The sequence below is a fragment of the Ambystoma mexicanum genome, chromosome 9 (genome assembly GCF_040938575.1).
Source record: "Ambystoma mexicanum isolate Mex_15411 chromosome 9, UKY_AmexF1_1, whole genome shotgun sequence".
Taxonomy (NCBI): domain Eukaryota; kingdom Metazoa; phylum Chordata; class Amphibia; order Caudata; family Ambystomatidae; genus Ambystoma; species Ambystoma mexicanum.
The window spans coordinates 859,498,101-859,516,641 of record NC_090931.1 but is presented as its reverse complement, the minus strand read 5'-3'; the positions used below and the strand labels follow the sequence as shown (position 1 = coordinate 859,516,641).

At 45.0% G+C, this 18,541-nt stretch overlaps 1 protein-coding gene across 2 annotated transcripts in view; it reads left to right on the top strand.

The window, feature by feature from the left end:
• ABCA12 (ATP binding cassette subfamily A member 12) overlaps positions 1-18,541 on the top strand; it is a 700,854-nt gene that overhangs the window by 153,091 nt on the left and 529,222 nt on the right. For both annotated transcript variants that reach the window (XM_069615933.1, XM_069615934.1), the window contains exon 3: positions 14,914-15,067. In XM_069615933.1, the coding sequence (XP_069472034.1) occupies positions 14,914-15,067 (154 nt within the window). The remainder of the gene's footprint in view (positions 1-14,913; positions 15,068-18,541) is intronic.

Here is an 18,541-nt window from a genome sequence, read left to right as displayed (position 1 = left end):
AGCTCCTATAGCACTGATGGGAAAACTCAGCCAATTCACTCTCAAGGAATCTCACTTGTTCTTGTCTCCTTGCCTCTCACTCCCACCTCTATGCTCGAAATCAACTCCTCACCTTCTGACCACACAATCCTTCACTTCAGTTTCACTTTTCCCCCTACTCTAAGCCCTTCCCAGCCTTGCTATCTCTATGCACAAATTCAAACCTGACTCTCTGGCCTGTACCTATCCAAAGTCAGGTCTTCCCCTCTTTCTTTTGCTCCTCTTCAGACCTCTGTGACTGCAGGTGTGGTGAGGATTCTTCACTTAAGCCCCAGAAGCACTTGGGTCGGTAGGAGGGGCTCAAACCATGTTCATCCTGGAAGCAGTGGACCATCTGTTAAAGAGTGTCCAAAATGTTTGTGTGATATATTGTAAAAGTATGGGCCCTTTTAAGCCAGGTCCCAGTGTGTTTGCTTAAAGTTCACAGGATAAAGGGGGTAGTAGAAAAGCCTTTGAGGAGCTCATTGTTGCAGTGTGTTGTTCGTGCTACTTGTACATAGTCAGGGGTGAGTGAAGAGACTGCTGCAGACCTCACACGATCAGAGTGGATTAGTGGGTCTACCTGTGGGGCGAGGGGGGCACACAGTCCCTTCACCCAACAATTAGCCACGCAAGTCAGGTTATAAAGCTTTAGAATCTTCAGGGGTTCAGTCCGGTGCTGTATACAGATGCCTACACTACATATATCACAAGACTGGGCCATCGTACATGCCCTCTCTAGCTAATGAGTAATAGAGAAGTCACCTGTCGTTTGGCAGAAGAAACTGTCTTGATCCCAGAGTTGGGGGGGGGATTTTAGGACGGGGCACTTCCTCCATCACCCTTTACATTATAACACTCCCACTGCTGTACAAAATGCACCTTGTAGTAAGGGGTAGAACCTTCCCTTCAGTGGTGCATGTTGGACTTGTATATTCTGTTGTGCTAACCACATTGATCCCTATTCATATCCCACCCAGAGGCAATGCCATTTGTATCCTTCTCCAGTGGGTCAAGTGGACTGCCTAAGTTGCCCATGGTTAAAAAGGTTAGACTTCAGGAAGAGCAGAGTGTCCATTGCCAGGTCAATAAGGGAAGACTTCAGGAACAAAAGAGTGTTCAGTGTCTGGTCAATAAGGGTAGACTTCAGGAAGAGCATGTATCCATCCAGTGTCTGGTCAATAAGGGTAGACTTCAGGAAGAGCATGCATTTGTCCAGTGTCTGCTCAATAAGGGTAGACTTCGGGAAGAACAGAGAGTCCAGTGCCTGGTCAATATGGGTAGACTTCAGGAAGAGCATGTATATATCCAGTGTAATGTCAGTAAGTGTAGACTTCAGGAAGAGCATAGTGTCCAGTGTCTAGCCAATAAAGGTAGACCTTAGGATGAGCAGAGCGCCCAGTGTCTGGTCAATAAGGGTAGACTTCAGGAAGAGCAGAGTGTCCACTGTCTGGTCGATAAGGGTGTACTTCAGGAAGAGCATGTATCTGTCAAGTGTCTGATTAGTAAGGGTAGACTTCAGGAATAGCAGAGTGTCCACTGTCTGGTCAATATGGGTAGACTTCAGGAAGAGCATGCGTCTATCCAGTGTCTGATCAATAAGGGTAGACTTCAGGAAGAGCAGAGTGTCCAGAGTCTGATCAATAAGGGTATACCTCAGGAAGAGCAGAGTGTCCAGTGTCTGGTCAATAAGGGTTGACTTCAGCAAAAGCATGTATCTATCCAGTGTCTGGTCAATAAGGGTAGACTTCAGGATGGGCATAGCACCCAGTGTCTGGTCAATAAGGGTAGACTTCAGGAAGAGCAGAGTGTCCACTGTCTGGTCAATAAGGGTGTACTTCAGGAAGAGCATGTATCTGTCAAGTGTCTGGTTAGTAGGGGTAGACTTCAGGAAGAGCAGAGTGTCCACTGTCTGGTCAATAAGGGTATATTTCAGGAAGAGCATGTATCTATCCAGCATCTGGTCAATATGGGTAGACTTCAGGAAGAGCATGCGTCTATCCAGTGGCTGGTCAATAAGGGTAGACTTCAGCAAAAGCATGTATCTATCCAGTGTCTGGTCAATAAGGGTAGACTTCAGGAAGAGCAGAGTGTCCAGTGTTTGGTCAATAAGGGTATACTTCGGGAAGAGCATGCATCTATCCAGTGTCTTGCTGAAACAGAACATTTTCTCCAGGAATCTGAGGCTCGTAGGCAGCTTATTCCATGCCATAGCACTGGCCATTGTGGCAATTCCCTTGTTGTGTTTGTATTAGTCAGTTTACAAAACCTTCAAAACAACATGAAACCATATCATTCTTTGTAACACTTATGACATCATATGATTAATAAATACATCATCTCATCAACATTGCAAAATCCATTGATCGCCTACTGAAGATAATTAACATTGCACAAACTGTTTCCCTTTGTAAAAAGTCCTCAATTTCCCAAACTGTTCAGAGCCACATATGTAAAAGTAGAACCTGCATCCATGCATAAAGGCCAAAGCACCTCCCCTGAAGATTCCTTGGTGAAACAGTTCAATCTACGAAGAAAATATGTCACCAACTCCTGAGCCAATCACATGAGGTCATTGAAAATGTTTTAGAGATTCCAGAGTTTCAGTTTTTCAACATAACCGTCAGTATTGATTCTTGCAGGGAATTTTAGTCCAACTGTATCTGCACGGCCATTTGGAAATGTCTTTATACCGCTTCCATTACTTTGTGGTCAACAGCTTCTCTTTTCGCTATTTAAATGTGCCATTTTGCAGCATCATTTTATGGGTGGAGTTCCCGCGCTGCACCACACTACCTCCTGCAAGCACTTTCTAGTTCCTTGAACATCGCTCCTAATCCACAGAGGCACAATTAAGCAGTGGTAAAATCATGTTGCTGTGATTAAAGTGTGAATTTGGGCGGCCCACCAGCTCCTTGCCTGTGCTCTTTCGCCTGCCCGGTTTGGTTCCTGTTTCATGTCTCTGTGTACCCGTGTTCTTGCTCCCTCGTAGCCCAACGTGTAGACAAGGGCCCGAACTCAGCTCAAGTTTTTAGCTACCCCCTGGAAAAAGACAAATCGAGACCCGCCACCTTCTACTTCAAAAATAAATGAATAGATCTTGCCAGGCTCACTCACAGCCGCCACCATGACCAGCAGAGTCTTCATATGAAGGATGCCTGTGAGGCAGCATCGCCATGAGTACACCCGTATCACCTGAGCAGGGCGCGGCATTGGGGCAAAAAAACCTTTGAACCCGTCTCTTCCTTAATTACCAGAAGTACCTTTTAAATGGGAAGCTCTTTAGATTGACAGCAGGAAGCAGAGCTGCGACTAGGGAATGGGCCATTGTGTGCCACAAGCCCTCCTAATAACTAAGTGCACGTGCTGGCCGATAAGAACTGCATGGGCGCATCTGCACCTGATCTCCCACTCCCCACCCCCAGCTGCACTTAGTTACTCACTCCGTTTACTCTGCCGAGACCATTAAACTGAGTTACGCAACTCCACCATTTGGCCTGTCTGGTTCATTTCCATGGTGTCTATCTGTGGCATAGACTCAAAGAAAGAGTTTGCTTTCTTTGTGACACTTCACATTTTCTTCACATCATGTGGAACAACAAAGATAAACAAGGTAAAGGCGAGTGGCAAACAGTTTTTATTGTGGTTGTTTGTCTTTAAGGCTTAAAAGTACAGGGGCAAAACCCAGAAGAGACGTATTTAGCAGGGTTACGTAGTTTTGTTTAAGTCAAACATTAACCTATATGGAAACCAACTACGATTCAGAGCTCAAGTGTCTAAAGTGCAGATTGGGATCAAATACCTTCTTCACCACTTAACTGCAAGTGCTGATCCTGGGCAAGTCATTTTACCTCACTGTGCCAACATGTGGAGTCCCTAGAAATACGAGACAAGGGTTGTTTGGCAAACACACTGCGCACACAAACAAAGTAAAAGTCAATTATTGGTGATTTAATCCGATGCATCACCTTCGGATTAAATCACCAATAATTGACTTTTATTTTGTTTATGTGCGCAGTGTGTTTGACAAACAACCCTTGTCTTGTATCACTTACCAAGTGGATAACTCGGCAGGTTTCCGCTACCGCTTTCACCTGAACCTATCAAACACCATTCAAATTGTTTGGTCCTTGCGCTGAACCCCCTAGTCTTTTTCTGCCAATTCTTGCCTTTCAGTCCCTAGAAATAATTCAGTCCCCTGTGTAAGCAATAAAAAAGAAAACGAAAATCAGAACCCAGGGAAGACGCCCGTCACCAGTTCTCACAGTAAAACCAGAGCCCAATTGGGTGGGCCGGTCTTCTGTTGTCAGCCCACTGTGCCCTCATGCTGCAGGATAGGGGGCTGGGCGGCAGGTATGGGTTTTGTGTTGTAAGGGGTTGGCAGAATGGCAGGCATGAAGGCAGGGGGTTTCTATTGTAGTGGAGTGGGGATGGAACACAGTTGTACTTTTGCTGCCATGGTTTGTGTTTGGCTGTTACAGCCAAGCCAATCCCTCCTGGCTCGCCACGGGCACAGCTAGGATTTCTCTGGCTCCCCCACCAGTACCAATGTTTGCTGCCCACCTCCTCCCGCTCTGATGAAACCCATGTCTCTGTGCTCCACCCCACACAGGACGGATCTCAAGTATTTGCATTGTTCCACCCCCTTCTCCGTTCAATGTATTGTAGAGGAGCAGCTGCATGCATCTGCAGGAGATCACACCTCGCTACTTCCCCTGTATTGGAGACAGGAGTCAGCGACTTGCCTGACATCAGCTATCGTGCCACTACTGCAGCGAGTAGCTGAAGGAAGATACCCATTGAGACAACCTTATCGAATGTACCCCCGAAGTGGTGAGAACCTACAGGAAAAACTTCCTGAAGGAATATAAGAAAGAGCTACGCATATGAACATATGACATCATAAGAAAGTGTGCACGACGTCCCGAGATACTGAATGAAGACAATGTATGGATCCTAGAGGAGAAATGACGAAGAAAAAGATCAAGTAAACTAATCAACATGGAAAAGAAGAAGATTACATGTTAACAAAGTGCTGCAGAAAACAGAAGTTCAATAAATGTACAGACATTGAAACGCAAGGTAGATCAAGTCATCATAGAAGCTAGCTATGAGTAGTGAATAGAATGCAAGCAAAGCCGCCATTGTACGGAAACTGGACATTGGTATCATGAAATAAATAAGCCAGAAACCATGAAGGGAGAATGGAAAGCTGTGTCGCAGCAGAATAGCAGGCTCATGGAGCTGCATGCTGAGGCTGCCTGGCCTGAAGTCAAGATTTTAGAAATCAAGGTCAGATATCTACTCTGAAGATGAACGAGTGTGTGGAGGATGCATCTTATCATTTTAAGGTGTAAGAAAGAACACAAAGGATGCCAAGTTTTAATTCATTTAGAACATTTAAAAACTGTAAAACAGACGAGATCGTGGTTTCCTGTCATGTGAGTCAAGGATAGAAATAGAGCTTGAACTTGGAGTACCAGACACGATAGCGAGTGCCCTCGCTCCCGTGCATTCCCAAAGATGAGAATACTCTACAAGGCCAGGTACAAAGACAATTTCATGGCAGAAGGCATGGGTGATGAGAGATGTTGGGCTAATTGGGTGGTGAGGTAGCTTCATGTCCTATCTCCCTGCACCTGGGTCTGGGGTACGTGCTGCTAAATGAACTGAATGTTCCAGACATGGCACAAGCGTGCCAACCAATTTTATTAGTCCGTATAACAAAAGACTTTGTAGTTTGTAAGACCAATGAGAATCTGTGTGTCTAATGTTTCTGAAATTACATATTTTAAGAGGTAGGCATGAGTCGTCCACCTGAAAAAGGACAGCCAATGACAAACCTAGCTCCTATACAATTGTATATCTAGATCTTGCCCCTAACCAATCCCGAACCTTGATAGTTTTTTTTACTATTGTCACGTAGTATGATGTCACTCTGACGCATAATTGAGTATAAGAATTCTATTTTTTGTGGAGACCATTGAGAGACTGAGCGTACGTCCGTTGAAGTTCGTTGTAACCTCCCTGTTTTAGATAATTGTTAATAAAACATTAACTTGCCATCTTCTTGAGTTTGTCTGGTTATTTGGACTCGGAATTATTCCGGTGTAATCCCATCCAATATATATGCACATTCCAAAGAGCCATAAGTTCAGTATTATTGGTCACTCACACTTGCAATGTCCTTGTAACAGGTTTTCTTTCTGCCCACTCCTGGTGTTTGCTGCATTTGACATTGTCAGTCTGTTCACCACCCAATCCATGTACTTTGGCTCAATGCCTGTTTCTTGGATATGTGCTCCTAACTCCAATATTGGCCTCGTTACTACCACATCATTGTGAAAAATCAAAATCATGTTTTACTAGCTGTACCTGGCAAATCATATGCCAATCGAGTCCTCTCTTTCTCCCTCTCTCGCTCTCTCTGTCTCCCGCACTCTCTCTCACACTCTCTGTCCCTTTCTCTCTCTCTCTCTCTCTCTCTCTCTCTCTCTCTCTCTCATTCTCTCTCTCGTCACATTGCCAGTTGCATGTCCTCTATCTCTCTCATCACATTGGCAGATGTACATCTTCTCTCTCTCTCTCTCGTCTCATTCCCGGCGCATGTCTGCCACAGTAAACCCAGCCATTGCTGAAAGCAGCATGGCCAGGAAAAAACACAGTCATCTTGAAGGGGCGGGTGCAGTGGTCTAGTGGCTAAAAATAGACTGAGAGCAGGCATCCTCTAAATTGTGAACTGGTCTGGTGTTTGGAAAATGCATTGTCGTTTTGTGTGTCCTCGAATAACAATGCCATTACATTGAGGGTGCTTTGTCGCTATGAGGGAGGTGATGGGGTTGCAACTGGTGGTGCTGTGGTTCTGACAAACCTCGTAAGGGACAAGAATACTGGTCTGAAGGGTCTACAACTGTGTTTATTTTCTATTGTGTGTTCATTATTAGTGTTTGAGCACACTTTAACAAATGCATGAACTCAGTGGCACTACTAAACAATCAGTGACAAGTACGCAAAATTAAACATTGCCATGGTGCTCACAGAAGAAACATATGTTTGGTTTTAATTTGAGCATGACTCTTTCCAAGATCCCCAATAAAATGCACTGTTTTGAGAGACTAAATGATGTGTATTATCAGCAAAATAAGCTAATAAATAAAAAGGAAATTATTTAACTATACTAACATTCTAAAATTGCGCTTTAATAAAATGTACAATGTTAATGTCTAATAATGACCTCCAGTATATGTTGGAGTCATAAAGAAATGGTACACATCTTAATGAGCAAAGCACATTATCAAAATCTAGAATACCCATATGCATTATTTTCTGATAGAAGATTATCATTCCAAAATGGACAGTCAGGTACACCAATATTATACTTTTTCAAAATACCTTTATGAGAAAAGGTCAATGAACAAAGAGCAACAATGAGGTTTCTTGGTTGTTTTACATAAAACCAAAGAGAATTTTGGCAGCATAATAATGACCAATTTTTTCATAGTTAACAAATATGTCTGTGGTAAAAGGATTGTATGTTTAAGAGCATAATACAGTCTGTGCTTGGTGATCCACAGTTTTAGAAGTGGTGGGAATTAGAAGGGAATGCACAGACATCCTTAGAGAATTATATATATAGGATTTTTTAAAGATAATTTTCCATATGTAAAGGACCAGATGGGGGTGTCTGTACTCCTGCTCTCTATATGGTAGAGGAGATGCACAGAGGACCCCAGCCAAGATTCTCTATTATTGGTACGTGGTCGAGCAATCAGGGTCTAGCTTCTCAGGAGGTGATGCGGGATGGTCCTAAGTACAGTGTAGTCCCCAAGCACCCACAAAGAAATGTCTGCACACTGTTTCGGTTAAAACACAGTCTTTATATAATTAATATTCAAGGTTATGTACAATATCACGATAACTCACTTTGTACTCAGTTACCTATAATCGCAAATATACAGCTCTACGTGGTACCACAATTACTATTAGATCTCTTTAAAGTGCATCAACTGTACGGTAAAATGTCACACAAATCAGTTCGTAAAGGAAACCAACAATAGATATAAGAGGAAAGCAGTTGCTTAGATCAATTAGCAGAATATTGGCCCCTACCGTTAGACACAGTTCTGTGTGGAGATCCCCCACCTGGGCAACCTGTAGAATAAAGATGTATCACAAGCCCAGTCCATATATTGTTCACAAGAGTCTTTCCAATAGTTCTGCAACACCAAAGTACCTGGCATTGTAGCGTTCCTCGTCGGGGAATCTATGGCCCTTCTTGAGTGCCCTCCCTTTAAGACAGGAGTCACCGGTCGTCGAACGTCCGACGGAGAACAGGGTGAACTACGGAGGGGAAGTGGCAGCTTCTTTCCTAGCGGTGCGCCATTCTTCTCCATCCAGACACTCACAACACAGAATGTGGATTCCAGCAAGTACCACGCCATTCAACACTACACACTGCATTCATACCAGTTTCGGGCAGGGCTGTCTCATTCATTGTGTCACACTCCAGAAACCAAACATCCATAATATGAAATGTGTATTGGTCACACACTCCATTCACCCAGGTCCCACCCACAGGTGTACCCACAACATACAGTCGTTGGGAAGGCTCCAGCCAGTCTGGTCGGCACTTCCCCACACTACCATATATGGAACTTCCACCCAACAGCCATTCAAGGGGAAGGGACAAAGTCAGGGCTTCCCGGGACTTCAGGAAGATCAAGGTAACAGGCGATGGAAAGCAAGAGGCCATGGGGGCCATCTTGTCTCCATCAGGAATCTATCGATTCCAATGACAGGGCCTGGGCATCCCAAAATGGAGGACGCTCAGGGCACCAGTCAATTCAGCAAAGAGCTGCCACCAGCCCGTACCCTGCTCTGCGGGCCACTAACAGGTGCCCTAAAACATACACAAGGGGCACAGGTTTGTACCCCCACCCATGGGTGCCATAAGGGTAACCCACGGGTCCATTCACCAAAACCAAAGGAGAGAGCTCCACCGCCAGGAGTCCCACATGAACTCCGGCGTGGAAAACACGACAGAACACACAATAAAAGGCAGTAAAGGACAAGGATACGGAGGCCCTGTCCCTCCGATGCATCTCCAGCATCACACCATACCAGGTTTGGTTACTTGGTTACAATGGTTGGTTACCTGGTTACAATGGTTACTTTACCAGTGAATATTTGACTTTGTAATGACACATTCAAAATAGAGCGGGTAAACAAGCGTATTAGCTATGTGGCATGAGATGTTATTTTCATTTTTGGAGAAGTGAATGATAGGGATAAGCCTGATACTCCTGGTCACATTACAACTTTTTATTAATTTGTTTTTATACATATTTTATTAAAGGTTTTCTTGCCAACAGAGCATAAGTAATAACATTACACAACTGCTTTTAAAGAAACTCAAATACATATAACAATATAATGGGCCTCATTACGACCCAGGCGGTAAGTTACCGCCTGGGCCGTGACTTTACCACCATGGCGTAAACTACGTTTACGCCATGATGGTTGGCGGACTTACCGCCCCATTCCGACCTAGGCGGGGCGGTAAGTCCCCAATCCCCATTTACCCTTCCCCATTCCCATTTTTGCCCCATAGGGCATAATGGGAGTGGGGAAGGCGTTAATTACGCCACCGTAAATTACGGTGGCGTAATTAACTCCATGGTCCCTTAGCGCCATGGATTTTAACACCTGCTAAAAGCAGGTGTTAAAAGCACCATGGCGCTAGGGGACCTCGTAATTGGCGGTAAGGGGTCGGCGCAGCTAACGCTGGCGTTAACCCCTTACCGCCAGGGTCGTAATGAGGCCCAATATAATAACTTTGTGTAAATACATATTCATAGCTACATAATTCCACAATCCATTGATAAGAAGGGAAAAGAAGGGGGGTAGGGGCAAATTAGTGGCCCTAGCAGCATGTTCAATTAACCATATTGCTCATTAAAAGTGTGCCACAAGTCTTCACACATACCAATTATCTTATTATTCTGAAACAGTACTTTCCCTCTAGCTCAGAGGGTTATCATACTATTTAACCAGTTATCCACCACTTTTCTACAATCACCTTTGCAATGTTTCGGAATCTGCTTTTTCACCACCACAAGAGCCTGATAGGCCCACCCTATTTGGGCTGCTGTTAAATTCACCTGGAACAATATTGAACAAAGTATACAAGCAGTCATTGTGCGTGGGAAGGAAAGACCTAGCATAAGGTCAATGCGCTCCATAGCCTCATCCCAAAATAATTGATTTCTCCGACAAGACCACAGCATATGTAGTGTTGTACCCATCTGATCTTTACAATGTCAAAAATCCCCAGTTGGTCTTAACTTGCAACGCCACTTGCCAAAATTAAAATCAGGTTTTTATGTACATCTTAATGCAGGGATATTTCCACTTCTAAGCACTTTAGTGATAGCTATTATTACCTCATTTAATGGTACTTAAAGGATTGACCTTAAAAGGATGTAGTGTTGCGTTGACCCTGCAATAACACTCAGATCCTACATTCATTCATTCAGCCGTTTATATAGTAGCCTTCACCCTAATTATGGTCCCAATGCGCTGTTGGTCGAACTCCCCCGGAGGGACTAAGTCAAAATTTAGGAGATTTGGGAGGTGCTATTATGCGTGCCTGCATTTAAGCCATTGAAGTTATGTGTGGATGGCCAAGACCCTGGTAGGCACCCATGGCTGAATGGAGCGTGGAGGGGCGCAAAGGAGGTAAGCTATGGACTAAAATGGGGTGGAATGTTTTAAAGGAGATAGAGAATTATGTGAGAAGCAACAGTTCAAATTTCTGTCACTAAAGGTAGCTTCATTCTTAGGTCAGAGTTGTTGTGGAGTAGTGGTTGTGTTATATGTGAGTGCACAGTGTGTGGAATGAGCCATGCCTTCCGCTAAGTTACAGAGGTGCAAAGTGTGGGGAGAAAGTGAGTTAGCTGTACAAACAACATCCTACAAAGAGCGGTGCTACGATTCACTGACAATCTAAGTGCTAAACGAATACACAGAACTCACCCTCTGAGAGGATCTTAACGTGATCAATTGCCATCCTTAGTTTCTTCTAGTGTTTACGAGGCCCACCTTTCACGTTTTCTTACGGCGGCATGGCCTGACCTTCGAGCCCATATGGGTGCTAACCCGGTCCACTGTCGGCATTCTTACCATGTGCAGGTTACTGGAAAACCTTCTTGAGTCCTCTCTAAGGTTGGAGGCACCGCAGTAGGGATTGAGGAGGACGAGCACAGAGGGCAGGGGAAAGACAGGGTAGGTAGCTGAGAGTGACGTGAGAGAGTTGGGGAGTAGGGGCAGAGTGACTGCTGGAGGAGCGTTTTATCAGTGTTTTCACTTTTTTAATAATCAATTTTGTACAGTAAACGTGCTCTTGAATATTACCCCACTGTTGACGTTCCATCACAGACCAGAACTGGCAGTCAGAGTTACTTGTGTTCTAACGGTTAATTCAATTAAGGAAAAAAGGGGCCTATGTCCTGTTTCCCCAACTAAACAAATCACTTTCTCTGTGCCTCATTTACATGTTCTGCAACATGTGAGAGCATCTAAAAACACGCTTACCACCACCAGCATAGGTCCTCCATACAAATATGAAAATACTTGCAGATATAAGACTATGTATATTGCAACGCCCAAGGTAGGAATCACTGCCTTACATGAGAAGAAAGCAGAAAAAGTTGGCATTTTGATGGGACATGACACTAAAATGAAACCTAAATTTTAGTTAAGCAATAAGCCTTGTGCTGTGCGGGGGACATTACCATTTCAGGTAATGTCCCGGGGCCCATAGTTATAACGCAGGCCCCAAAGTCTTATTGCTCTTAGTATTCCGGCCCTTAAGATCAGGGTACTAATAATGTATTTTTTAAAGTTGTGAGACACCTTCGGCATTTAGCAACGGAAAAAAAAAAGAAAAAAAAAGATGCCTGACAGAGAGCGGGAAGAAGGGACCATACGTAGTCCTTTCTCCCTTACTATGGTGGCCATTCAAAAGCAAAGAAAAAAGTAAACAAAGAAGATGGCTGCCATGGAACAGGCAGAAGGGACTATGAGTAGTCCCTTCTCCCTTTCCAAAGTGGATATTTAAAAAGCAAATTAAAAAAAGTAAACAAAGATGGGTGCCAGGGAATGAGGAGAAGGGACTACACGTAGTTCCTTCTCCCATTCTATAGTGTCCATTAAAACATTGCCTGTGACTCTGAGAAAGGTTTTGCCGGGCTGGTAATGACCCGTCAAGGGCCAATGACAGTGCTTGTTACATGCTCATTGTCCCTTGCCAGGTACTAATTATTTTAAATTAATTTTAAAAAGGGAAGCACAATTTCCATCGCCCTTTCCTGCAATACCCAGGCCTATTTTCCGACGGTGCCAAAGCAGTTTTAATACAAAAACTCCAGTTTCCAATAGTTTTGCTCTTTTCAAGGTTCATGTGTATGACCCACATTATGCTTTTAGACTATGTCACACTACCATAAGTAAGCATGCATATTATATGATCGCATCCATGACAGATGTTGGGCAATAGAGGAATTTCCACCCCCGCCCTCAGTATAAGCATGGCCTAGTTTGGGCAGTGCAAGAATGTGTGCACCTGTTATGTTATGCTACTATGCTTTGGTGCTGATTATTCTCAGTAAAGACGCCAAGCACTGAATGAGCACACATTCTCCAATATCAACGTACTCACCTAAGCTGCAAGTTTGCGCTATTCGGGAAGAAAGTTTTGGTCTGTTGCTGCACACCGGGCTTTAAGTGGGCTGGGGCCAGCTCGGCCGGGCCCCAGCAGTCTCCAGATAGGGCTCCCGAGCTGGTCCCCTGCCGGGACCCAACCCCAACTAGCTCCAGCCAGCCGACACCTCAGAAAGCCCGTGTAGCGGCTGCACAGTTACACGAGCTGCCTGCAGTCTCAGCACTTCGGTTTAGGCAAGTACAGACAGCTGCAAGCAGCAAGCTTAACTGCGCAGTGCGGGCTGCCTGATGTCTATGTACTCGAAACAGGAGGAGGGCTAGACTGCCCAGCTCTCCGTATGTTTCGAGTAACTAACTAATCATCACCCAGCACGGACACGCTTTATTCACATTATGCTTTGCTAGCTTTTGGCAAATGTCGAACCGCTTGGTTAGCAATGGCCAGCTAGACACGAGCCCCTTGCCCTCTGTGCCGAGAGAGTTGCCGCGCCAGAGCTGCACCTCACTGATGGCACCCAACAAGTTAGAAAAGCATGACTTGGGGTTGCTGATGGTACTCTGGCTCCCATGCTGTCCCTCTGGGGGGGTGCCAGTCTGACATGCACATGAATATTTCTCTTCTGGTAAGGCAGAGTGGCACGACATCTGATTGAAGACCTTTCTGAGTGGGCACCATTCCATTGAACAGTTCATTTGAAATCAGCTGAGGGGCTTTTGCATTTTGGCGAACATAGATGATCTGTCTTGGTCACGTTGCTTCGCCAGTGCATTGAAAAGCTTTCTGACCATCATGAACCCTGGGGTTTGTGGCCTACAGATGTTTGAAATGTCTGAACTGTGAGAAAATCCGTAGGCAAACACCCAGTGGCAAGTGATTACTCTGCGGAGACGTGTGCGTTTCACCTGGAAATCACTGGTTCAAAGTCTGGCTTCCGGTCACTCTTCCCAGGCCTATCAAATGATCAATTAAACCTATAAAAAGGATAATGTCATGCTGGCATAAAATCATTTGTTTTTTGCAGGCAGAGCGGGAATGCCAGGGGAAACAATCATTCCTTACCATGCACTCTCTATGCCTTAAAAACATTGAAAATCCTCCAGAGTTCTAAAAGTGGTGTTAAACCAGACTTAATTCTTTTACACCAGGTTTTTACACTGCGCTTAGTGCTCTGTGGGATTCCAAAATGAGGCCCTAATTAACATGTTGGATAATAGTCTTTAAAGCGCCTACTGACTCTCGGAGGAGTTACTAATGCTTCTAGTGCGCATCATGTTCAAGTCACAATGTTTCTAAATTATGATGAGACAAAGCACTGTCAAAACCTGCTCTATTGGTTCGCAAAAGGAATTTCACCAGAAGGACAACACTGTCTACTGCCAGCCTTAAAACCAGCCCCCACCCACCGCTGGTACTTTTATCCTTAAGCAATCCCCCTAACCTATAAATCGCAGTGGGCGGTACTTAGATGTGAAATGTTCTCCTGAGGTCATCAAATGCCCTCCAATCAAAGAGATGGTTGCTTGGTGAGTATCATTTGCAAGGCCACTCGCAGGCACGGTTCTTGCCTTTCACTCAGTGCCTGTGAATCAATTCCAGAAAGTAACACATTTACTACAACTGCTCCACCCTGTTCTGAAATCATTGATAGTATGTTCCCCCCTTATATGGTTCATACAGTGCTGATGCAGCACTCCCCCAAGTTACGAAATTAATTTTTTAGTAACATGTCACCTTATTCTAGATAAAACATACTGAAGCTATATTATGTTTTTTCAGCAACAAGATGTCTTGTGACTCATTTATCAGTTGTACATCTCTGTTTGTATTTATTTGAATGTACGTATTTATGCATTTTGCATAGCTCTCCCACACCCCACAGCAGCCTCGTGGCGCTATATGTCCAGAAGGAGGCTAGCCAACAGAGAAGTTGGGGAATTTCCAAACAGGCATTGCCACTGAATGACCAATGATGCTGGGACAGAATCTGTTATATATCAGATGTGAATGTGTCTATCTCGGGCTCACCCCCACACGGCCAATCAAAGTCACTGGCCTCTTAGGAAATCACACGATTGCGCAACGGTGGCGGTTGAGGTGAAGGTGAAGGTTATAGTGTTAAGATGAGATACGCCTAGCTTTGAAGCTGACTAACTGTGCCTCCTTACTTCCGGCAGGTTATCTGGCTCCACGTAACCTCCCCAGCACGGGCCTGGTCCCATTCTTACAAACCTTCTTCTGTACCAATGACGGGTCATGCAAAAACCAATCCTACTTGGAGGTCACGTCCTCCAACACCTCCAGTACTTCAAATGCGGATCCAAGCAGCAGGTAAGGCATTATCTCACAGTCCTCTTTTACTTTCCAGCAGGCTGGGCCTGAGACTAGCCCTCATGTTTTTTTTCCATCCAACTAACCCTTATGTGCTCCTTAAAATGCTATGTAACCCCTGAGCTCTGCTCACCCTGTCTGCAACGGAGAGAGAATCCGCAGGGAGGTCTTAAGGTTTGTGGTTGTGTTACCAAGGCCAGCCCAAGGCATTATGTACTGGGAAACAAGGTGGTTTTGATAAAGTATATATCTTATTTTCACCAATAAATGTATTTGGTGGTCACTTGTATTGGGGATTTTATTTTAAGCTGGAGAAACCCTACCCCAGACAACCTATCAATGTAAGAGCTGTGCCTAACTGTACTCATTGCTGCGCACAGTTTCGCTTACTGCTACTTACCGCTACGGAATCCAATAAGACATACGCCTAGTAATACATATTATTGTGGAACATAGTAAGAGGTATTTAAAAAGTTATTTTATATTACCAACCTAATATCATAATACTCAACCACAGCACTCTTTCACGTGTCCAACGATGGCCCATTCATCAGACTTTACCCCATCCCCAAAACAAACCTTGCTTCTTTTCTGTTCCAAGCTACATCCCCCGCTGTTCCTTCTGACCCCCACAGAGCCCAGCCCATTCCTACTGTCTACTTGTCTTCCTATCCCATGTTTTTGTCCTCCTCATTCTTTCTCTTTCTTCTGGCCACGTTTGTACTCTTTTAAACGCACCTATATTCCTTTATAACATCCTTACACCCTCCTTTTGATATCATCCTCCATCCCTTCTCTGAACCTTCTTTTCTCACCAAGCCCCTGAAGCGCCCTATTTAGATCTTTCTTTCCTGATCCTTAATAAAGTCTCTTCTTCATTCAACCTGTAATCAAGCTGCCCATTCTGCTGGAACCCCACTTTCTTAAGTAACCCCAGAAGCTCCTCCATATGCACTTCCCTCACATTTCTTCTGCCTTGTCTCTTAGGATGGCACTGCCACTGTCCAGACTCGCCAGACTTGGTATTTCTGAAAGTGACCGCACCTGCCTTTCTTCTACTGTCTCTATTCATTCTCAATCGGTCTCCTGATCGCCATGTCCTGCTGCCCTTGTACCTCACTTCATCTCTGTTATGGTGGACCCCAGAGCTCTGTCTTCCGCCCACTAGTATTTCAGATCTAACATCCTGCCGGCGGCTGGCTATGTCTCCTCTCAGGACACCATGCTATTTCTATACAAACAACACGCAAACCCTTATTTCTTTCTCCTCCCGTTCACAATATTTTCAAAAGGATCCATCCAGCGGCTTTTCCGCAATAAACGTCTGGTGGTATTCCGAATCGCTACCTTTGAACCTCGAAAACACAGAGACCATTCCCTTTTTAATGACTTCTCACCTATCAGCTTCTCCCCTCCTCTGGCTATTCTGGTGCCACCCTTGTTAATCCCTGGCCCCCCTCCACTTCTGCACACCGCTCAAGTGTCGTTGTTGCCTCATTCTTCTCATCTTCTCAGATGTCATCTATTTTCCACATCTGCTATTTGCATACATGCATTCTTCCCAGTCAACCTACCAAGTCTCTCCTAATTATTCCCTTCCTATGTCCTCATCCTGCTACAGGGCCTCATTACGACCCAGGCGGTAAGGTACCGCCTGGGTCGTACCTTTACCACCATGGCGTAAACTACGTTTACGCCATGGTGGTTGGCGGACTTATCGCCCCATTCCGAGGTTGGCGGGGCGGTAAGTCCCCAATCCCCATTTACCCTTCCCCATTCCCATTTTTGCCCCATAGGGCATAATGGGAGTGGGGAAGGCGTTAATTACGCCACCGTAAATTACGGTGGCGTAATTAACAACAAGGTCCCTTAGCACCATGGATTTTAACACCTGCTAAAAGCAGGTGTTAAATCCTCCATGGCGCTAAGGGACCTCGGAATCAGGTGGTAAGGGTCGGCGCTGTTTACGCCGCCGTAAACCCCTTACCGCCTGGGTCCTAATGAGGCCCCCAGTCTGTATTTCATGCCTCTATAAGACTCCTTTCCAAACGCCACTTCTCCTCTCTCTTTTCTAGCAGCTTTGCTTCTCTGGTATCTCGGTGACAGTTTGGTAGCAGGAAAAGAAAGAAAGGAAAAAGCTTTACAAATAGAGGTTAAAAGGACAGCACGAGAAGTGGTAGAGGTATGGAGTAATGCCCAAGTAACGAGTAGAGAAGGAGCAGTGAATAGAATCCAGAGGAAACGGGAGAGCAGGTGCTGGGAGGGGCAGCGGAATTAGTGTTAGTACTTAAATCATTTTGCATTTGCTCTGTGCTTTTTTTTTAGAAGAATATTGATCTTCTGGGGTCAGTCTACTGCTTGTGCATTGGGTTAAGCGTCATGGAGCTAAAATGAGAAAAATACGTGCGAACGAGAGACATAGGGCCTCATTACGACCCAGGCGGTAAGGGGTTTACGGCAGCGTAAACAGCGCCGACCCTTACCGCCTGATTCCGAGGTCCCTTAGCGCCATGGAGGATTTAACACCTGCTTCTAGCAGGTGTTAAAATCCATGGCGCTAAGGGACCTTGTTGTTAATTACGCCACCGTAATTTACGGTGGCGTAATTAACGCCTTCCCCACTCCCATTATGCCCTATGGGGAAAAAATGGGAATGGGGAAGGGTAAATGGGGATTGGGGACTTACCGCCCCGCCAACCTCGGAATGGGGCGGTAAGTCTGCCAACCACCATGGCGTAAACATAGTTTACGCCATGGTGGTAAAGGTACGACCCAGGCGGTAACTTACCGCCTGGGTCGTAATGAGGCCCATAGCCTAATGCATGTAGTTAGAGACGTTCGACCATGGCAAGCACTTCATCAGGACCTCTATATGAAGTTGATCTGTTTCCAAATAAATACCAAACTAGTGGAAGACGGTCTTGGAGACTCCAGACAAATGTTGGGGCATAGAAAGTTGCAATACGTGCAGCATTTCCTTGCTGTGGGCCACTGACTGAACAGACCGAATGCAAGTATTGATGTAAGAGAACATCTTACCCAGATATCGTAAAAGTGGCCAATGAAGCCTTGGCTAGTTAATCCTGGAGCATATCCTGGAGCATATCTCTAGCGCTTGAGCTTGCATCCATATATGAAAGCCATTCGTCATGCAAGTATCACTACATTTGCTTTTGAGAACGACTCCACCGTGGAGATTGTACGCCTAGAGGGATTACACATCAAGGGAGATCGCTCCCCTAGGGAGGTCGCACACTAGGGAGGTCACTCACCTAGGCAAGAGATTTGACAGCCTGAGAAAATAATAGATTGGACCAAATATGTTGCACTAACAGGATATTCTAGTCAAAAGCTAGTTATACTTGCAAAAGCATAGATTTTGTTTTCCATCAACAAAAGTGTGGTTAAATACCTCTTCGCCTTTCTGATCCCACATTTCTCTACAACTGTGTAGTTCATCTGCTATTCCCTTAC